This window comes from Bombus impatiens, unplaced genomic scaffold (genome assembly GCF_000188095.3).
Source record: "Bombus impatiens unplaced genomic scaffold, BIMP_2.2 scf_0673, whole genome shotgun sequence".
Lineage (NCBI taxonomy): Eukaryota > Metazoa > Arthropoda > Insecta > Hymenoptera > Apidae > Bombus > Bombus impatiens.
Window position 1 is genome coordinate 275,239 of NT_177092.1, and position 20,410 is coordinate 295,648.

Genomic DNA, 20,410 nt, shown 5'->3' on the forward strand with positions numbered 1-20,410 from the left:
AATATACAGGGTGTTCGGCTGCAGGTGTAAGGAAATTTAAGGGCTGATTCTTAAAGTCGAAATAAGACGAAAATCAAGAATAAAAAAATTGCGTTTTCGGTTTTAATATTCTGTAGTTAATGTTAACAAGAATCTCTACGTAGAAATTTAAATTAAGATATAATTGAAATTTTCAATAGCAATAAATATTATAACTACTCACTTTTTGATAAGCTAAACAGCTTTCGTAATTGTTGGCAGAATTCGAATATTTCCAAAGAAATTCAATTACACAGAAATTCAATTAAGAAATTCCACGTATATTTGATTGTAACTTGAAATAATCAGCTACGAAAGGATCATTGATCTCAGATCATCGTTAAAAATAACAGAGCGTTATATTTCTGAAGAGTGCGTGACATTTGCGTACAAAAAGCACGATGCAGACTTTGTCAGCCACCTTCCTTTGAATGTTTCGGATGCCTTTTCACCGGTCAACCAAGACGATTATTTACCCGCCTTAGTGATTACACGTCGGTCTACCATAGTAGGAAATACCTCTAAATATACTGACAGCCTTGAGGAACTACGATGCGGGAAACTTTTGTGCAGCGATTACCACTCAAATCACCGTAAAATTCTTGTGAAATGCGTTTCATTGTGCCACGGAAAACGCAGGTAAAATTTAGATGTTTCTGTTGTCGGGGAAAGTTTTTTTCTTGTCGGCGGAAACAGGACGTTTCGAAATCTTTCCATAAAAAAGCATTAGCCTTCCGTTTGTGCTTATTTTTCTTTTTCTTCATTACTTCTTATTAGTGGTTTATCAAAATAAATTCCTATTCATTTTTTAACATTCTATGTCTTAGATTGGTGCGCAGTTTAGACGGAAACAATAAAAAGCAGTATTATCACTTTCACGGCGTAGCGCGAGAGGGCCTAGGGTAAGTCATCAAACATAACATTATAGATATCATCACATGTAATGTAATTAATATTTATTTTCTATGAAAAGTAGGAAGTGTGTGTATTTTTTTTTTTAAAGCAAGAAAGCTTGGCGACAGAGAATTATTTTCTAAATCATTCATTTTAAATACTTCGCAATATTATTACATTATTTAAACAGTATATTGTAACACGAATTATAATCCAAGACAGATGTGTTTTTGTATAATTTCAATTGTATCTTAGATGTCGGTTCATAAGACTAAGAATTATTAAATGCGAATTATAAATTAAAAATTAATGCAAGGAACGAAGAAAAGAAAAATTTTCTACATTTAACAAGAAAAAACGGGTTAAAGGAATGTATATTTATACAATTAAATAATTTGTAACATTTTAGTAACATATTTATATATTCCCTATGTATCATTCAAATATACAGTAGCGCTATAGGCGCCTATTATTTTCATAAAATTAGTCATTGCTATATAATACTAATTCGTACAGACATAAGTACATATATCTATTTTATACTTGCGGCCGTTCATTTTGCTTGATTTTATTAACACATGTAACTTTTCTAGTTACTTGAAAATTTATATAAAATCTTCGATTACTGACAAAATTTCAATAACAAAACTTTACATTTTAAAAAGTTTCAGATTGCCACGAACGCAATTAAAATAAAATAAGTTGTGCATGAATTTATTAATTATCATAACTATATATATGTAACTATATACAAAAACATATATATATATATATAGTTATGATATATATATATAACTATAGTAACATGTAGGACATCTAGAATATAATATAGGATATTTCTCTTAACTTCAGCACCTTAAATGTCCCATTTATATCTTATGATAGGAAAAAATAATAAAAGAAGAGAATATTCTGTTCGAAGATGCAAATGTACAATATGTTGACCTTTACGTGACCTTTATCGAGAAAATCATGTTTGTACGGTAAGTAGATAAAGGTAAGGTTTGTATGTTTCAATGCAAAAGATTTATTTCAGGAGGTGTTCGAAATATGCACCATTCAACTCAATATATTTTGAAGACAGAAAATGAATAATTTCTTTACATTTCTAAGCATCAGGAACAATTACACGATACATTGTTCCAATGAAATTGAGATTCCTCCATTTATAAGTTAATTAGCCATTAATTAACATAGTACTCGTCGTTGAATTTGTTTCTTATGAGCTATAAGACTGCTGTAATGAAAATATGTCGTCCCATTTAGAAATACTTCGATGAGCTTGAAATCTCGAAAAAGATGGTCCTGAGAAAATTTGTTTATCTATCACACATCGAACTGAATATTCCTTTGATATTTTTTCCTATCATAAGAAATAAGCCAGATATTTAAGGTGGTCAAGTTAGGTGAAATACACAAATATACAGGGTGGTTGGTAACTGGTGATACAAGCGGAAAGAGGGTGATTCCACGCGAAAAAAGAAGTCGAAAATACAGAATAAACATTTTTTTTTTTAATTTTTTCATCGAGACAACGATCTACAGTAAGATCCGTTATAACGAGACGTGATAAAATGCACGCGTATCGAGCGAAAATTCAGTTTCGATCTTTTCGGAAACAAAGCCTCAACCGAAAAATGTTTATTCTATATTTTCGACTTCTTTTTTTCGCGTAGAATCACCCTCTTTCCGCTTGTACCGCCCGTTACCAACCACCCTGTATATAATACAAAAATAATGGATATATATTATCATCGCGTATCTCTAGTACATTATCTCCAGTTACGCATTGTCTCTTTTTTTTTTTTTTGATATGCTTTCATCACAGTTTCATATATTCCATTCCTTTACATGATGCTATTCAATACATTTAACTCTATCTTTGCAGTTAATGGCATAACTTTGTACAATTTTCTATACAGACATTTCCTCATTAAGTATTTTATTGAGGTTCGTTGGCCTGGCCTTCCATGAACTTTATATATTAGATTTTCAAGAAAATGTTATAAAATTTTGACTATTTTACTCCAAATCCAGCTGATATATTATTTTCTAATTTGCTCTTTCTTTTTCTTTTTGCTTTTTTAAATTTTAATACAAAATATCGAATTATACACTGAGTGAGTCAAATCTTGTTGAAGTTGAAAGAAGAATTGAGAGGCTTCTTTAAGAAGAAATGATGCGGGAATAAGAAGAAAAGATAAGATTCTAGATTCATTTACTTATCGAATATTTCACGATTGTCCTCAATCATGTTCTTCTAATACACGCATTTTGTTCTTAGAACTAGAAGCACTGAAATGGTTACTGTATCCCTATCATTTCTTTTGGCCGACTAAATATCTAATAAGTAGGAGGCAAGTATATCAAAATCATTACAACTCTAAACGAATTCATACCATTTAAGCAGCCTTGTACATATCGCAGATGATCCTCTCGATAGGAATGATGCCGATAGTCCTCCTGAAGAACAACTCCTCGATGGCATGCGTAGAAACGGAACGCAGCGAAGGGAGCAACAAGAGTAATTTTCCAAACCTCAGAGCACCTAACGATGCACCACTTAATCTTTGACCAAGAGCAAGTTGCGCTCCATCTCTCAATCTGGCGACTGCTGCGGCATCCCTGAGTCTACTTCCAACACTAGGAGAGGCTGATCCAGTGCTACTTCTACTGCTTGGAGTAGGTTCGCTATCCAGTCCAGCTTTGAACAGTACGATCGCTCTGATGCACGCGAACTCATGCTGATCGAGATTCATCGCGTGAAAACCAGCCAGTGTTTCTCTAAATCGATTCACTTCGACTGCCAGACTAAGACCATGAGGAGCGGGCGGGAGAAGGGTAGTTGGATCTAACGTTGGAAGGATTTGAGCGGCGGCGAGAAGAAATAGTTCTCTCCACGAGAATTCTAATAGAGTCAATTGATCCTCCAGGACCAGGCCAGTTCCTGCTGCTAGTTCTTTGGCCCAATGAACGTTCAGGAAAAGTAATCTGGCTGCCTGTTCGCAGATCGACTCCGCCGTTACCGCCGGGATCAACGGTACAGATGGCAAACCCGCCATGTTGAGTGGTATCTGTAAATTTGAATAAAAACCTCGTGTTCAGTGGTTGTAGATTTAGTGGATGTGTTTAGAATAAGATGGTGAGCTGATTAGCATCTGCAGAAATGGAAAGTATTCTAAAATTTGAGAACCAGAAATTATAAAATTCTGTATAGAGGATTTTAGAGCTTGTACCGTTCTATCGTTCAATATTTCTACATGTAAAAATACTCCATAAAATTATTTTAAACAACAGAATAAAATTTAATGTTATTCATAGATAATTCTTGCCAAAATTCATCTTCCGTTCTATATTTTATATTCCAAATATACGAATTTATAGAAGCCTAAAACGTTATTTTTCAATCCTCTTTTCCACTTCGATGTGACGAGCTCAATTTCACAGATATCAATCATTAGACATACGACGTTTATGCATTTACGGAAAATGCAAACATACACAGAATGCGTATGGCATGCAAAAATGTATAAAACATCGGAAGTATAGTACTTGTTAATTAAGTGAAACTAATCTCTGTTTAGATTCTATTCCATTCCATTCTGTTCCATTAAATTACATTACATTACATTACAATATATTTCATTACACTCCATTGCTTCATAGAAATATGAATTTGTAAATGTGAGTATCCGCAATCTAGCGATTATCTAATTTATTAACGTGTTTCGTGAATTAAACAACATATTACTCGCAAAATTCTTCTCATATATACATATATACCTTCGACATGGCCAAGCTGTTGCAGTAAACAGGATGTGAAAGAAGATGATGAGGAGTTGGTGTAGCTACGGAGACTCGAGATTCTGTCGCTGGTTTGGGCAAAGCGAGATTCAAAGCTGTCGTTGGTGGGGGCACCATGCTAGCCATCACTTCGGGTTCTTTAAAATACAAAGCCATCTGCCTCCGCAGAGTTGAGTTTCGTGGTCCCCGTTCGTGCTGCACAGCTTGAAAAATACAAAAATTTACATTAATACATCATTTAACATATATTACGAGGTGTGCCAAAAATGCTAGGTTTTAAAAAGTTCGGCACTCATCCATCCATTCTTCTGTGCCTTGTAATTGATCGAAATAATGCTGAGACGCTTAAAACATTGAGGTTTCATAGACATCCTAACTATAAACAATGAAAGCTAACGCAAACCCGAGGCGTTGGAACACACTATGGTAGTTATCCGACCCTTACAAATTTTAAGACCAGGTGCGGTACTTTCTACACCCGAAACCATCGATATCCGAGGTAGCAACCTCTAACAGAAAGCCATCTTATCGGTGTCATAAATATAATCTTCTAAAGAATTTTAAATGCGTACAAAACCGTATAAAGTTATCTTCAATTCTTTAGCACTGTATTCATTCGCAAAAAGTTTTACACCATAAATGTTTAACATATATTTGTGGCTTTTCTTCGTATACACATAACTTGAGGTAATCCCACAGAAAAAATCACAGATTGAAAGTCTCCGTAATTTTGGTTTCAAGAAATTGTTGATCATATTGATGCACCGAGTTGAGTTTACAGTCGTGGTGATTCCGCAGTCCTCAAAAAAGTATGAGCCAATGATGTCAAATATTATATTATATTATATACAGGGTGGTTGGTAACTGGTGGTACAAGCGAAAAGGGGGTGATTCTACGCGAAAAAAGAAGTCGAAAATATAGAATAAACATTTTTTTTTTTAATTTTTTCATCGAGACAACGATCTACAGTGAGATCCGTTATAACGAGACGTGATAAAGTGCACGCGTACCGAGCAAAAATTCAAAATCGATTTTCTCGAAAACAAAGCCTCAAACGAAAAATTTTTATTCTATATTTTCGACTTCTTTTTTCGCGTAGAATCACCCCCTTTTCGCTTGTACCACCAGTTACCAACCACCCTGTATATAATATAATATAATATTTGACATCATTGGCTCATACTTTTTTGAGGACTGCGGAATCACCACGACTGTAAACTCAACTCGGTGCATCAATATGATCAACAATTTCTTGAAACCAAAATTACGGAGACTTTCAATCTGTGATTTTTTCTGTGGGATTACCTCAAGTTATGTGTATACGAAGAAAAGCCACAAATATATGTTAAACATTTATGGTGTAAAACTTTTTGCGAATGAATACAGTGCTAAAGAATTGAAGATAACTTTATACGGTTTTGTACGCATTTAAAATTCTTTAGAAGATTATATTTATGACACCGATAAGATGGCTTTCTGTTAGAGGTTGCTACCTCGGATATCGATGGTTTCGGGTGTAGAAAGTACCGCACCTGGTCTTAAAATTTGTAAGGGTCGGATAACTACCATAGTGTGTTCCAACGCCTCGGGTTTGCGTTAGCTTTCATTGTTTATAGTTAGGATGTCTATGAAACCTCAATGTTTTAAGCGTCTCAGCATTATTTCGATCAATTACAAGGCACAGAAGAATGGATGGATGAGTGCCGAACTTTTTAAAACCTAGCATTTTTGGCACACCTCGTAATATATGTTAAATGATGTATTAATGTAAATTTTTGTATTTTTCAAGCTGTGCAGCACGAACGGGGACCACGAAACTCAACTCTGCGGAGGCAGATGGCTTTGTATTTTAAAGAACCCGAAGTGATGGCTAGCATGGTGCCCCCACCAACGACAGCTTTGAATCTCGCTTTGCCCAAACCAGCGACAGAATCTCGAGTCTCCGTAGCTACACCAACTCCTCATCATCTTCTTTCACATCCTGTTTACTGCAACAGCTTGGCCATGTCGAAGGTATATATGTATATATGAGAAGAATTTTGCGAGTAATATGTTGTTTAATTCACGAAACACGTTAATAATTGTATATATTACATATACATTATATCGTGACTTGGAATGACGCATGATATTCTTCCTCATGACACCCAATATTGAAATGGCGACGAAAGAGTCGTTGAGTTCCGTTAACTGTCTCGACACTTTTTACGAAACTATCGTCTACGAACACTCGATGCTCTGATATCCACAGCGACATGATAACAAATGAAATCACATAGCCTGAAGCGTTAAACGCCTTCCTACTCAAGCCTCTAACTCCACTACTTGCTTCCTAACATTCATTGAAAATGCCGTAACGCACCCTGTATTATGTTATCGTATTTCTATATTCTACAACCAGATATAAACGACAAAATATTGAGAAATTATGTTCGTTTTCAAAATATTGGAAGGAATTAGAAATTTGTTTGAATATTGTCTCTGACATTAACATCTTCCTAATGTGGAAAATTTATCCACATTTTACGTTATAGCCGACAGATAAATTTTATAATACATCATGGAACTTACCGTCTTTGTTCATGCCGACATGAATACACTTGGCTAAGCGGCATGCTCTACATTGATTCCGATGCGTTTTATCCACCATGCAACCCCCTTTAGATTTTGCTTTGCAGACGTACTGACGATTTCTTCGTATCGATCTCTTGAAGAAACCCGCACACCCATCGCAAGCAAAAATCCCATAATGCTTTCCTGAAGAATGATCCCGACATACCTTACAGGGAATATCATAAAGAATACGACCTGCAATAATATAAAAATATCTTTTTATCAGTTTTGTGAACGAATTTAGTTGACTAAATTAATTTAATCAAACGATTCGTATAAATTGATTAGGCGCCGAAAGTATAATGAAAAAAATAGCTATTAATAATGTAATAGTTTAGGTTCATATGTATCTTTAAATTTGAATACTTTAAATGTCTGAACCAAAAATTGCAAATAATTAAACTAGTAGAAAGGAAGAAAATAAAGGAATTCTACTTTTGCAATATGAGCAATAACCATTACAGAATAATTCACTTTTTCACTTTAGAAGCCCAAGGTTTAAAGTCATTTTTAGCCTAAATAAAGTAAACAATTTTTATTGATAGGAACAATATGTGCATGTAGAATAATTACTCTGTATAGTTTATAATATGAAACATGTAAATGAAAATAGAAATGATTCCATACTACACAAAACATATACATATATTGCCAGCAAGTTATTATTCAGGACGCATACATATATTCTTCGTAATGAAACATTTAAGCAAATAAAGCATAGGTACAGCATCAAATCAATCCAATAACGTTTAAAAGCGATTGAAAATGAAAGCATGATATGAAATTGGCAGAACTACAAAAATAGCGCGTGCCACTCACATGCAGTGTTCTCAAAAGTTTATTTTCTATGCAAACTTCGTTGAAACAATTTTCTTAAAAATAGCAAAAGCTCCCATACATATAGCCACAAGTACCCGTCAAGTTCCAAAGTACGAACACACGCATATTCAGTTATCGAATACTCTATGCCTCACCAATTTTCTTACGTTCGACAACGAGCGAAGAGAACGCACGATAGAAGTCTCTGGTTCTGAATCGATCTTTACCTAAAAGGAGTATTCTTATCCCGTTCCTGATGGCACAGAAGAAAGGAAAAAGGCGCGTTTAAGTTGGAAGAATGCCAGTATTTTGAATCGGGAACCCATTTACCATCGAAAACACGGATCCCGTGAATGACGTTGCCGATGAATGGATCGATTTGTCGCCAAGTTAGAACGACCTCCTGGACGTACGCGCCTCTATACCTGTTCGTGCTGGCCCTCTATATAAAACAGCAAGGGTGTGGTACGTTTATAATGGGGGTACCAACTCGTTGTCGCGGGCTCCGCCTACGCTATTGAGCTTGACGAGACTCGTGAATGGGGCTGAATGGACCGGATGTGGCTGCTGCATTCACCAGCTCTTAAGTGAGCAGCCAGAAACACGACACTTCGCTCGTATCACCTGATCTCCCTTGATCAGCCTTTCCTCGGCTCCTTTATCTTACTTAACGTGGATCTTATTATGGGAGAAGGTTAAACATTTTCGTAGCACCCCGCCAATGCTCTACCCCCTCCCCTTTCTCTTGCATACACTAAAAGAGAAACCCACGAGGAAAGTATATCGACAGTCCAATTCGTTGTTGGACAAAGGATAATCTGGGTGTGTTTGCTTGAGAGATAAGGAAGGAAAGTTTCAGTTAGGTTTGAAAATGATTTTTTAGCGTCGTTTTTTCCTTTAGGTATTTTTGAAGGTGACTATTTGGGAGGTTAATGGTCGAGGATGTAATAGTATTTAGTATTGTAGTGAAACATCCTTTCGCGTTTGGAATTAGTGGCGCAAAGGATATTGTATGTTCTTAGAATTTAATGATTTAATGATGTTATTAGCTAAACCATTTATGTTGAACAATATAAGGAAGAATGCACAACAGAAGACGAAGACGTTAATACGAAACTGAAAAATAGAGTACGGATATTTATGCATTTATAAATAAACAATTTAAATGGGCAAGAATGTATAAAATTTGAGTACATAATATTTCAAAATATTCAAGAAATATACAAAGTAAACTACTGATTATAGATATTTAGAGGTAAGATAAATTGTTGTTTACGTCCCAATTTTATAGTTTTTACTTATAAACTTCGTTTTAAAGACATGAAAGAATAAGCTATCTTGTGTTATACCTACTTTAATTATAATACAGAGAATTTAATACATTGGAATTTACCCAATTTAACATCTCAAATTATTTGATCGTAATAATTTTTTAATTCTCAAATTTCCTAATTTCGATTTTAAGTCACAACGATATTTGCAATTTAAGTTCCATTGGGAAGAATCGATATAATTCTATATTTTCAGTGTAATTAAATTTAAAAAAGCTTCGAAATGAACTACGTAAATGAACGCTATCAATTCAACTAGGAATGAGGAACTACCTGTTGATTTCATCCAACAAAATTACGCCAGTTAATCCGATTTCAGCCTAAATCTATTCATTTTTCCCGAAACTTAAAATTTGAAACATAAAAAGAAAGACATGTATCAGAGGGTCGAGCATATCTTCACGTAAAATATCGATGGAAATGTACGCGTTATACGAAATATGATGCGCGCGTACTAACTACTGCAACAAGCATGTTGCAATGACAGGGGTGCACCCTTGCACGACACTAAAGACCCTTTTCTCCCACGATAAAGGGAAAGTTGAATCGCAAACGCGTATATTTTTCACGTACAGAAAGAGTTTTACTAAAACTTCAGCGAATGCCTTTCCAAGTAGCCTCTTGATACGATAAGATACATACGTTGGTATTATTTGATAAAAACTTAACAAAATGATGTGAACATCTAGAAGTATATATTATTTAAAATTCGAAACGTTCTTAAAAAATAATTTAATAATTTTATTTAAAGATTTTGGAAATTGCACAATTTCATATTAGCATGCAACAATTGTTTAAAAAATATTTTTCCAAGGATTTGTGACACTGTAATTTCAGCAAATATAGTATCTTAGAAGATCTATAAAACTGTCAATAAAGAACTAAGTTCGAAAGAACAGAGTTGTAAGCAATCATCCTAAATCAGAATAATTTATATTCAAACTTAACTTACTTTTCTTTCCCTTTTCTCCTACATAGTAAGTATTGCAGTATTATATATAATTTCAGCGCAAGTTAGATTACAAAAAAAAGTTATCACGAGTTTCAAATTCTTTTTAGTAAGACAATCAAACGACAAAATAACTCCCTAAAGAATCATTTACTTCTTTATACATCTAACTGTATTTATCATGATTCAATAAAAATCGTTGAAAAATAAATGAATCAAATCATATCCTCGAAAATGTTCACTTTGCAAAATATAAGAAACGGACGAGCAAGAATAAAGTCAGCGAAGTGAAACCATCGGATTTATCAGCTGACTGAAGCAAAAGAAGCCTGTTGTTTCTTGCATACGAGTGTTTATCTCAATAGCAATTGGAAACTAACTCCCAAAGGACAATGAACGAGTATCGGAAGAGAGGCGTGCACGAAGGAACGCACATGCTCGTGGTAGAATCACGCGATGCACGTTTTACGAGCCGATATTCGAGCGTTGCATCAAATTTGCATTCGACCGGCGTGGCTCGCGAGTCATTCGCGATTGAATTTTTCATCGTTGTGGAATCGAAGTCTATGTTTTACCAAGTGCTGGTCATCTTTCTTCCGTCGCTTTCCTTTTCTCTGGCTTGTCAATCATTCATGGAATTTTTACAGTGATCGAGCTCGCCCCTCGTCTAGAAAGGAGACGGACACCGGCTTAATGCGCAAAAGCGCATGCTTGCTTACCATTAACCACACGCAAATCGCGAATGGAAAGGGGACTGCAAAATTCAATGATTTTCTCTACGTCTCCCTTCGTCTCTTAATAATTTCATTTTTATTTACACGATTAGTCGTCGTCATTCGCTTTAAAATATTTTAGTTTGTTACGTTGCTACTATAGGACGATTATTGTCACGAAATTGAACCTGCGTATAAGCCGTTTTTTTTGTGGATATTATAAATTTAAATACATTATTAAGAGCAACGTTATTTAAATCCAACATCTGAACTCTAATATTTTAACATTATGGTTGCGGGAGACTGAAGAAGTTGAAACACTTATAGTTTTATACACTTCTTTGTAAAGTTTGTTAGAACAATATGTAAAACATTTTATTTAGGTTTCTTCCAATAACGCCGTGTATATATTAGTTTTATACATTATTCCATTGCTTGGTCTTTAATACGTAAAGAAATAAAAAAATAATAAAGAAAAAAATAAAATAAAAGAAATAAAAAAGAAACCTAAAGTTAACTAAAAAATAAAAGATTAGAAACATTATGTTCAATGTTTAATTGGAAGTAAGTAATCGAAAATTATTGAACATAAGTTTTCAAAACCTATATATTTAAATTTTTAGTCTAATCTGATGCATTAATTAAGCAGTTTAAGAAGAGATTGGTAAAATAGTTTAACTCTGTAAAATAAATAAATTGCCGAGAAATTGAATGACGGTAACTTCCCCATATAATTTTGAGCGTGATATAATGTGTTCAAGATATAAAAATCTGTAAATAATTTAATATTACACCAGTAAGACAACAATTATTATCAGATGATTAATTTGGGAATTGATTCGCACATTGGATATGATTCATTCCTGCTGAAGCGATATTTTATTTGGATTTTATCATCATTCAAGTCCATTGGTCGGGCAATTTCGATGTTAGATGTTCGTGACAACTAAATTGAGGGAAAAGTTCGTCGCGATTCGGGGTAAAGGGGTGAAAAGGGGTAAATTATCGTGTATTTCGTCGAACGTCGAACGTCGAACGAAAAGTTGAGTATAATTTTAAGTTCTGTCAGAACTTCTTCGTAATAACTAGATAACTTTTCTTGCGCGTAATTGCCATTCAAGTTTATCTATTTCTTTTTTCGTTTAATAAAAATTAATTATTCGGACTATATAAATTTATATAAAATATTTGAATACTTGAATTTAAAATTTTGTTCACAACTGTATTTGACAACTTTATTTTGCAAAGAAATAGAATTTTATTTGTAGAATCTTTCAATATTGAACGGGGCAAGTTAGGATATAATCTTTCCTTGAGATAATGCGCGACGAAGAGCTTCAGAAATTTTCGGATAAAACGACTTTTAGCCACAGTATTACGAAAGTAAAATCTTTCGTGACATTCAATTATAAGCTACATAAATCATTTGGAATGGTGCGAATTTAATTTATCTTTCTCATGTGAAATATTACGAAATGAAATTGAAATCCAATGTAGACGCATAGGTATCTAACATGCAATGCATATTTAATATCATGTTTCATAAACTGGTTATTAATTTTTACGATTCAGATATTTCAATGATTTAAATTCTAACTACTAAGATAGGAGAAATCCATTAATGATATCATAGTAATAATACTTCGTTTAAAATATATAATCATGAAGATTTCCTCCTGATTTATTCTACTATGATTTTAATTTTGTACACCAGAAAACTATTCAATCATATTAATTAAAATAACATTTTCATTCTCAACGATATTCAGATAAGACCTAACAGTTCGGGTGACATCATCATTGTTCGTACCGTTATGTCACTGTCCATCAGGTGTTATGCGCATCGTTAGTGGGGTATGGAAATTTCGCGGCATGTGTCAGGAAACAAACGCCTACCACCGATATACACCTATACGTGCATATAACGCACGCGCGATCATTCGTCATCTGTTCGTCGCGTTACAGTTATAGGGGCTGCGATGTCCGATTCACGCTTCGGCGAAAGATCCGCGCGATTTTCATGTATCTGTTCTTCTGCCTCACTATTCCCTCCATCGCATCGAACGAATTTTATTATTGCGTTATGTTTAACAATTACATACATTGAAATATTAATAAAAAATAACACTTTGGATTGTTATATGTTAATATTAATTATTTTGATTATTAAAATGAAGGAAACTTGGATGAAAACTGTCATTAAAGCAGTTTCGAGATATATTCTCTCGAGAAATACTCTCTCAATGTATTAAATCTCGCAATGTTTAATACATCGCTTGAATATATCGTAATAGTTTGTAAAAATATTTCAATAAATATTTAGATTAGCATTAAGTCACGGCCATCACGTCTTTGTATAAAATTCTATGCCTTGAAATACAATGAATATAATTTTAAAAAATATTTCAATAAAATATAAGATTAAAATTCCGTCGAATCAATTATTACCATATTCATATTTTATAAAATACATTTGTCAATTATCCAAGTGGGTCTTAAGATAATTTTCAAATCAACCAGCAACGAGTTATATGCATTGATTTTTCGACAAATGACGCTTGAATTCAACCACCCACGACAACCTGTTACCTCGTTACGGAGATTCGTGGTTACCGCATTATATGTTGACCATCTGCCATTATTTTCTCATGGCTGAATGCCACCGGAGACGAGTCATTTAAATGCACGATCATCCGTCTCGTTTAAATACTGCATATGTTATTTGTTTCACACGAGATTAGCCGCGTGATGGCAAGCACCCCTTTTTGATACAGGATAATTATCCCTGCACCCTCCGATGTGATTAATGCTTCGTAAGTGACAGAAAGAGAATGGTATTGCTATATTTGAAACACACATAACTTCGATTACGAAATAAAAAAGAACTAAACGGAAACTATAATAATTAGGAGGACGTAGATTCCTAGAAATACCGAAAGAAAGAATTAGTTCTAATCAAAAAAAGAAGAAAAAGTGTTTTAATTGATCACATTTATTTGCACGTGAATTTGTATCTTAATTTCGAGAGATAGAATAATTTTTAATTTTTTTATTTATAATTTTTAATTTTTTTTGTTGCAATAAAATAAGTTTTGTAACAGAAATATTAAATATAATAATGATAATTGTAATACGATGTAAAACAATTAAAATGCGAAATAGTGATAATACACGATCACTTTTCAAGCGTTCTATTAAAATTCTTTATAATCGTTTTAAAACACTTCGTGGGTAGTTGTAAAATAAATAACAATGTAGCCAGTCTCATGAGATCAGATATGTGAAATAAAAATTTATATCTTAGTTTTACATGTATTTTCTTTAGATGAACTGGATTTCCTAAATTAAAGTCTAGATTAACACACTGATGTATCGTTATTTAAACAGCAATTTAAACAACAATTGAAACAACAAATTAGATCAATTAATTTAATATTACTGAATTTTTTATGAAACTTCGTAAATATTCATATTATTATTTACTCGAAGTAATTACCCTAAATAATATGTCAAACTACACAAGAATTCTAGCCCAACATGACATAACATTTTATTCAAAACCTCTGAAATTGTAAGAACGTAAAAAATATACTTTGTTCAGTGAGAAAAAGAAAGAAGTTGAAATTTATTATCCTGTCAAAGGTTAATTTCTAGTAGCATTGATGAATGTAATGAAATTGGCAAAGTTGATACCTGTTTTCAGGTATCAGGATGTATAAAAGTAGTAATTATATAGCGTTATATATAGTGATATAATAGCACAGCGACACCAGGTAAGGTTAGGTACCCTAACCTAGCCCCTAATGGTATTTACAGCAAACATAATTTTAGAACTTACCTTATCCCGTTTTATCGGTACTTGAGCGGTAAGCACAGCTGTCATTGTAAAAAATGTTAGCGAACGATATATTCTTTACACATCGAAGACAAAGGATTGCAAACAATCCTAAAATCTTGAAATATGTAACAAAATACAAGAAGATAATATAAAATTCTTTGTGGGTGTTTCCTTGAACAAATGAAATAATTTTGCTAGATTGACAATTTTCGAGTTTCACGTTTAAATATTTTAAAGAATAAAAGATCAAGCAAATCATTAATTTATATTGTATTACCGTAATTGTAATATTGCATTTGTGTATTGTCATTAATTATAGTTAATTGTATTGAGAATCAGAGAAATATACTAACATTTAGAATATAATTGTTATGCGTGAAAAATTGAATATTGAACTGTACTGAGAAATTTAGTTTTGTGAGACTATGAGACTATCATAGTAGTTGATCATCATCATGATAATAGTCGTAACAATTTTATAGATGCTTACGATAATCTGAAAAAGAGTGCTTTAAGTAATAGTTTGTTAGTATTAAATATAACTAAAAAGCATTTTTTGTTGAAGTAAAAGTTGAAATAAATGTAAAAAATAGTTGTTATGTGTGTCATTTTATATGATTTATCCTATTCAGTGTTGTGTATATCATTAAAACAAATTCAATAACGTAACATATATATATATATTATAAAATATGTAATATATGTAATATATTACATAATGCATAATATATAATACATAAAGGCGTTTTTCTTTCATATTCATAGTACACCAGAAAAATATTTTGATACGTAGTCTCTTATTTACTTATAAGTCAAGCAGAAATGTAATTCAGCAATACTTTGCGGTTGAATGTAAACAGTAAACACAGAGATTTCAGTTTTTATTTAAATGTATTCGTAAAATCTTGAACTTGTCAATGTAATGATTGTACCTAATAGCGGGATATTTATAATTACCTATTTACGAATACGTTCCTGCAGAATTATGATTTCAAATCGATTAGCTTTTATGTAACGACATATTAATGAAAAGATAACTTTTCATCAAATTTCAATGTCGGCATGCAATTCGGATATTTATCACGTGTTAACAAGAAACTAAATTTACATTTTACATTAATTAATTGAGTTTACATTCTATTACACATTATTGAATTATGTCTGTGTTCATTCTAGGTATCGATGACGAATTTTATTACTCTTTAGAGTAATTTCTTAAACAAGTTGTTAGGGGAAAGGTACTTTGTACAATATCATGCAATAGAATATTACTGGACAGATAAAATTATGTGGTACCATTATAAAAGTACAGGTGTCTCCAAATTTAGTTTGAAAAAAAATCTTTTTGGCAAGTTAGTTGTTATTATTAGGGTCGAAAAAGGACCATGATCACTGTTCTATGAAATAGAACATTTTATATAAAATTTAATTTCACATATTAAATACAGAGATACATTTAATATTGAGAAATTTTTCATTCTCAAAATATTGCGATTTAACTTTTAATTGAAAAATATCGTTCAGATACTTCTTTTTATGTGAATTGTATTTCAAGATAGCAGGTCCTATCTACAATAAACAATGTAAAAACTTCCAATAAAATAGACTTGAAAAATACGAAAGTGACAAAATATAAATAATTACTTCTAAGTTGAAAATAAATTGCTCCAGGAATGATTACGAAAAATAAACTAGCATTTGCACAGCGGGTGAAGAACAAAATCTTCTGAAATTTTTCTCTCTCTAGAATATATTTATACACACTTTTTCAAGATACCACCAACGAATATAAACAATCAAATAATCGACACCAATAATTTTGAAGAATAACCTCACTGCATATTGTTCTACGGCATATTATCTACACACACAACTGATTCCAACACTACTCTTCACTTCTCCATAAACGTCAACAAAAATATGAAATAAATCTTGAAACTTACTGGACGATGCAGACATCTTCGGCTGTACCACGGGCATATGTCCGATTTGTGTTTCCTGAGACTGCATTTGGATTGCCTCTTCCATAACACACTGCGGTCAACAAACAAGAACAATCCCAAGAAGAACGAAGAACCAACTTTGAGTTGATGCACTTTTAATCGCGCGAGATCAGCGTGCGAGTGGTTTGTTTTTAACTGAGAACTGACATGTGGCACGTAGAATTTCCGCAACCCAAAAACCGAGAGACTACTCGACGTTGTTTCCTGTACCCTCGAAGCGAGGGGGTTGGCTCCGCGATGAAACGTGACTGACAGTCATCGTAGCCAGGACTTCTTGATAGTAAGCACGGTTCGTGACCGTTTTCAAACAAACGGTGGAACGTGGTCGGAACGCTTCATTGGCCAACAGCTTCCCTACCCTCGAAAAAGGGCGGTTCTTTCGAAAGGAGCTGGTTCCTCCCTGCTCCGACGGGGGTTGAACGTCACCCAAGCCAGAGGGGAAAGGTGGCGAACGAATAAGGACGTCAGATGTCTCCTGCCCTTCTCACCCTTTGTGAAGACACACACTCACGCCGCTATTCAACCGGTAGCGAGGTGAAAACGAAGCCACTTCCACCCCTTTTGCCCGTAATCGTGGACCTCGTGCCACACGATCACCAAAGCAGTGACCCCCCTCCGCAACCAAACTAATTTAGCAACACTTTTGCACTGGGATTACAGATAATCAGTAGCTTAGCGGTTGCTTTGCTGATTCTTTTATTTATATGTTTTTCAAGGATGGAATCTCAAAGGGAGTGAAATTTTGGAATGGAATTTGTTTAAAAATCGTTGGAATGAATTTGGCGGATAGCGATGGATTCGAATAAGATTTTGAGGTAATTAATGAATTTTAGCTTTTCGTTTTTGGAAATGTTAGAGATATTCGTAACGCTGAAGTATGAATGTTATTAAATGGCAGTACAATTAGTTCATTCAAGAATTGATATATCTTCTACACATATTATGTATACAGCCAATGTGTTATTTATCACAGCATTTATTAGAAATTAATAGAGGTTGGGCTAATTTTTATTCAATAGTTACCGTAACTAATTATACTTTTATAGAAATATTGTCTTGTATCTATTACTAAAGATATGCTGTAAAAGACTAGTTGTGAAACATTTAATGTTGCAATTCAATCTTGAAACCTGATATTAGATATCTATCTTCGTACTAAGAATAATGAAATCTATAAATATAGATGAAATAATATTTTATACCCGGTTTCTAAAATACATGAACAATCATTACGCAGGTATCTTTTTAGAAAAGAAATACGAAAGAATTTGTTATTTATATCTTTAAAATATTTCATTCGCAAAACCACTGTTTTAGCTTTTCATGAAATCAACGGTTATTACTAAACTGCAGATGTGTATGCAATTTAATGTGTATGTAATTACTTTATTCAAAAGGATATTCTTATTTGTTTAGAGTAATGGTTCATGTTTAATTTTATACCTATTATATCCATTCAATATATCCTTGCCTCTTTAAACTTCCCACAAACATATAAATGACTACAATTCTTTTACTACATTTTTTACCACGGTAGTCCTAAACTCAATAAACCGTAAAAAAGTCTTAAACCGACCGCCGTGCTATTTCAAGCACTAACATACAAGCACTAATTTATTAAACGTCGTTTCTACTCGAAACAAAACCACGTATCCGTCGCTCTTGAAATCCACTGATGTGTGGATGGGAAACATCAGGTACAAAAAGCCAAGAAAGAAAGAAATAGGGGGCGAAAAATAGACAAAGCAGGGAAGGCGGAAAAGAGTGAGAATATTAGAAAGAATGCATCGCAGTTGAAACGTTGAACGTTGAGAGATATGAGATGAAGAAGGTTAAACAGAACATACACCATGGAATAATGCGAAGGCAGATGCGTCGCTTCCTGACTCCCTGACTCCATCTTGAATTATCTCATGCTGGATCCCTTGTGATGACGAGCGCACCCCTCGTGCGGGAACTCGGCTTAGGGTGGTCTGTATACGTGCACTCGCCGATTGAGTGCACGAATTACGCGAAGAATCCGTCATAACCGACGTAATATTACGGAGATTGGATCTCTCGATCGTGCTCTAGATCACCCTACACATACTAGTTTCAACGATCTCCTCGATACTATCAACCGCGGGGTGGATTTTCTTTCTCTTTCTCTTTTTTTTTTTTTGTTAGACATAATATTCTATGGAGATTGATGCGATAAAATATGTCTGGCATAGGGAGAGGGATCCGTGATTAATTTAACGAATAATTAACGAAATAATGGAGAGACAACTATCTGAATGAAATACATACTAACTAGCGAAGAGAGATATGTTTTTGGAGATTAATAAGTGAAATTGATAGGTGGTAGTATGTGAATAAGAGACAAGAACAAGTACGAATTTTTGAATACTAAAATTAATGTGGTAATTAATATTTAGTAGTGGTGATTGATAATAACAACTGTAAGATTGAATTATGATTATATAGATATTCTTAATAGGTGTTTTATATTGTCTTACTATGTGCATGATAGAAAAATAAAATAATAGATAGATGAATTATCTGTGCAATCTTTTTCTGCATTGTAACCATTCTAATCTTATTAACACGTTCACGTCGGCGTGTACAACTGATAGCTCATGCTCGAATCTCCCATCCGGCGGCGTGTACCACCGGAAAAGTAGTTCGTTTAATAGCTAGAAAAAATTGTCATATAGTTGAAAATTTGAATAATGAAAATTTAACGTATACTAATTGAAAAAACATCTATACGAATACGAGCGCTGCCCCACGGCGAGAAACAAATAGAAGCGCCGGCGTGAACGTGTTAATTATTCCTTAATGATACGAAGCTCAAAATTTTGATTGATATAAAATGTACCGATAGCACAAGAATGAGGGCGTAATCTCAAATACCAATTAATCAAACTATTATAAATTTCATAATTTATTTATAATTCCTTCATAATATTGATATAATTCTACTTAACATAAATTCCTTTTTTTTTAAATAGTACAACAAATGGAAATTGAACGTTCCAAGAAGAAGTAGGGACATTTGTGATGGTGAAATCCGTTCGAGTTCATCTCTAAACCCACGGATTGATCGGTATTCGAGGCTGAAAGGTTCAACTTTAGCAAATGCTCATCGAAGCGTGGCTCGTTTTTAGCTTTGGCGCAATGTGTCGAGAGAGAAGATTATCCACGTAACTGTCCCGAGGAGGTTTCACAAAGGTACGTCATTCTATTCTCCGTTGCAGTGGTACATGCAATAAGGAAGAAAAAACACGAAGGAGAGATTCGAGTCGCTTTGTCAAGAAGGCAAATGCAACTAAACGGTCCGTAATCAAAATACAATTGTTCAGGGAACATCGGGAAGAATGTTCACTAAAATAGATGTAATTATACTATTTTATTTATTTATTTTTCTTTTACTCATATTTGAATT

At 33.5% G+C, this 20,410-nt stretch overlaps 1 protein-coding gene across 2 annotated transcripts; it reads right to left on the reverse strand.

The window, feature by feature from the left end:
• Positions 1 to 2,603: 2,603 nt before the first annotated feature.
• On the reverse strand, positions 2,604 to 17,245 carry LOC100748584 (nuclear receptor subfamily 2 group E member 1). Of its 2 annotated transcripts, XM_012390023.3 has the most exons (5): positions 17,131 to 17,245; positions 16,924 to 17,014; positions 7,289 to 7,525; positions 4,696 to 4,919; positions 3,315 to 3,986 (listed from the first exon to the last, which is right to left on the reverse strand). In XM_012390023.3, exons 2-5 carry the CDS (start codon positions 17,006 to 17,008, stop codon positions 3,315 to 3,317), a joined length of 1,218 nt encoding a protein of 405 aa, XP_012245446.1. In that variant the 5' UTR covers positions 17,009 to 17,014; positions 17,131 to 17,245. The 2 variants fall into 2 exon arrangements, with proteins under 2 accessions (XP_012245447.1, XP_012245446.1); XM_012390024.3 differs by lacking the exon at positions 17,131 to 17,245 and having other exon boundaries at positions 2,604 to 3,986; positions 16,924 to 17,008.
• Between the last annotated feature and the right edge of the window lie 3,165 nt (positions 17,246 to 20,410).

Bases quoted from the DNA above. Each gene is read 5' to 3' on its own strand.
- LOC100748584 (XM_012390024.3), bottom strand. From the start codon at position 17,008: ATGGAAGAGGCAATCCAAATGCAGTCTCAGGAAACACAAATCGGACAT. The intron at 7,526-16,923 runs GTAAGTTTCAAG...ATATTATTGCAG, and splicing joins GAAGATGTCTGCATCGTCCA to GTCGTATTCTTTATGATATT. The intron at 3,987-4,695 runs GTATATATGTAT...TCAAATTTACAG, and splicing joins ACAGCTTGGCCATGTCGAAG to ATACCACTCAACATGGCGGG.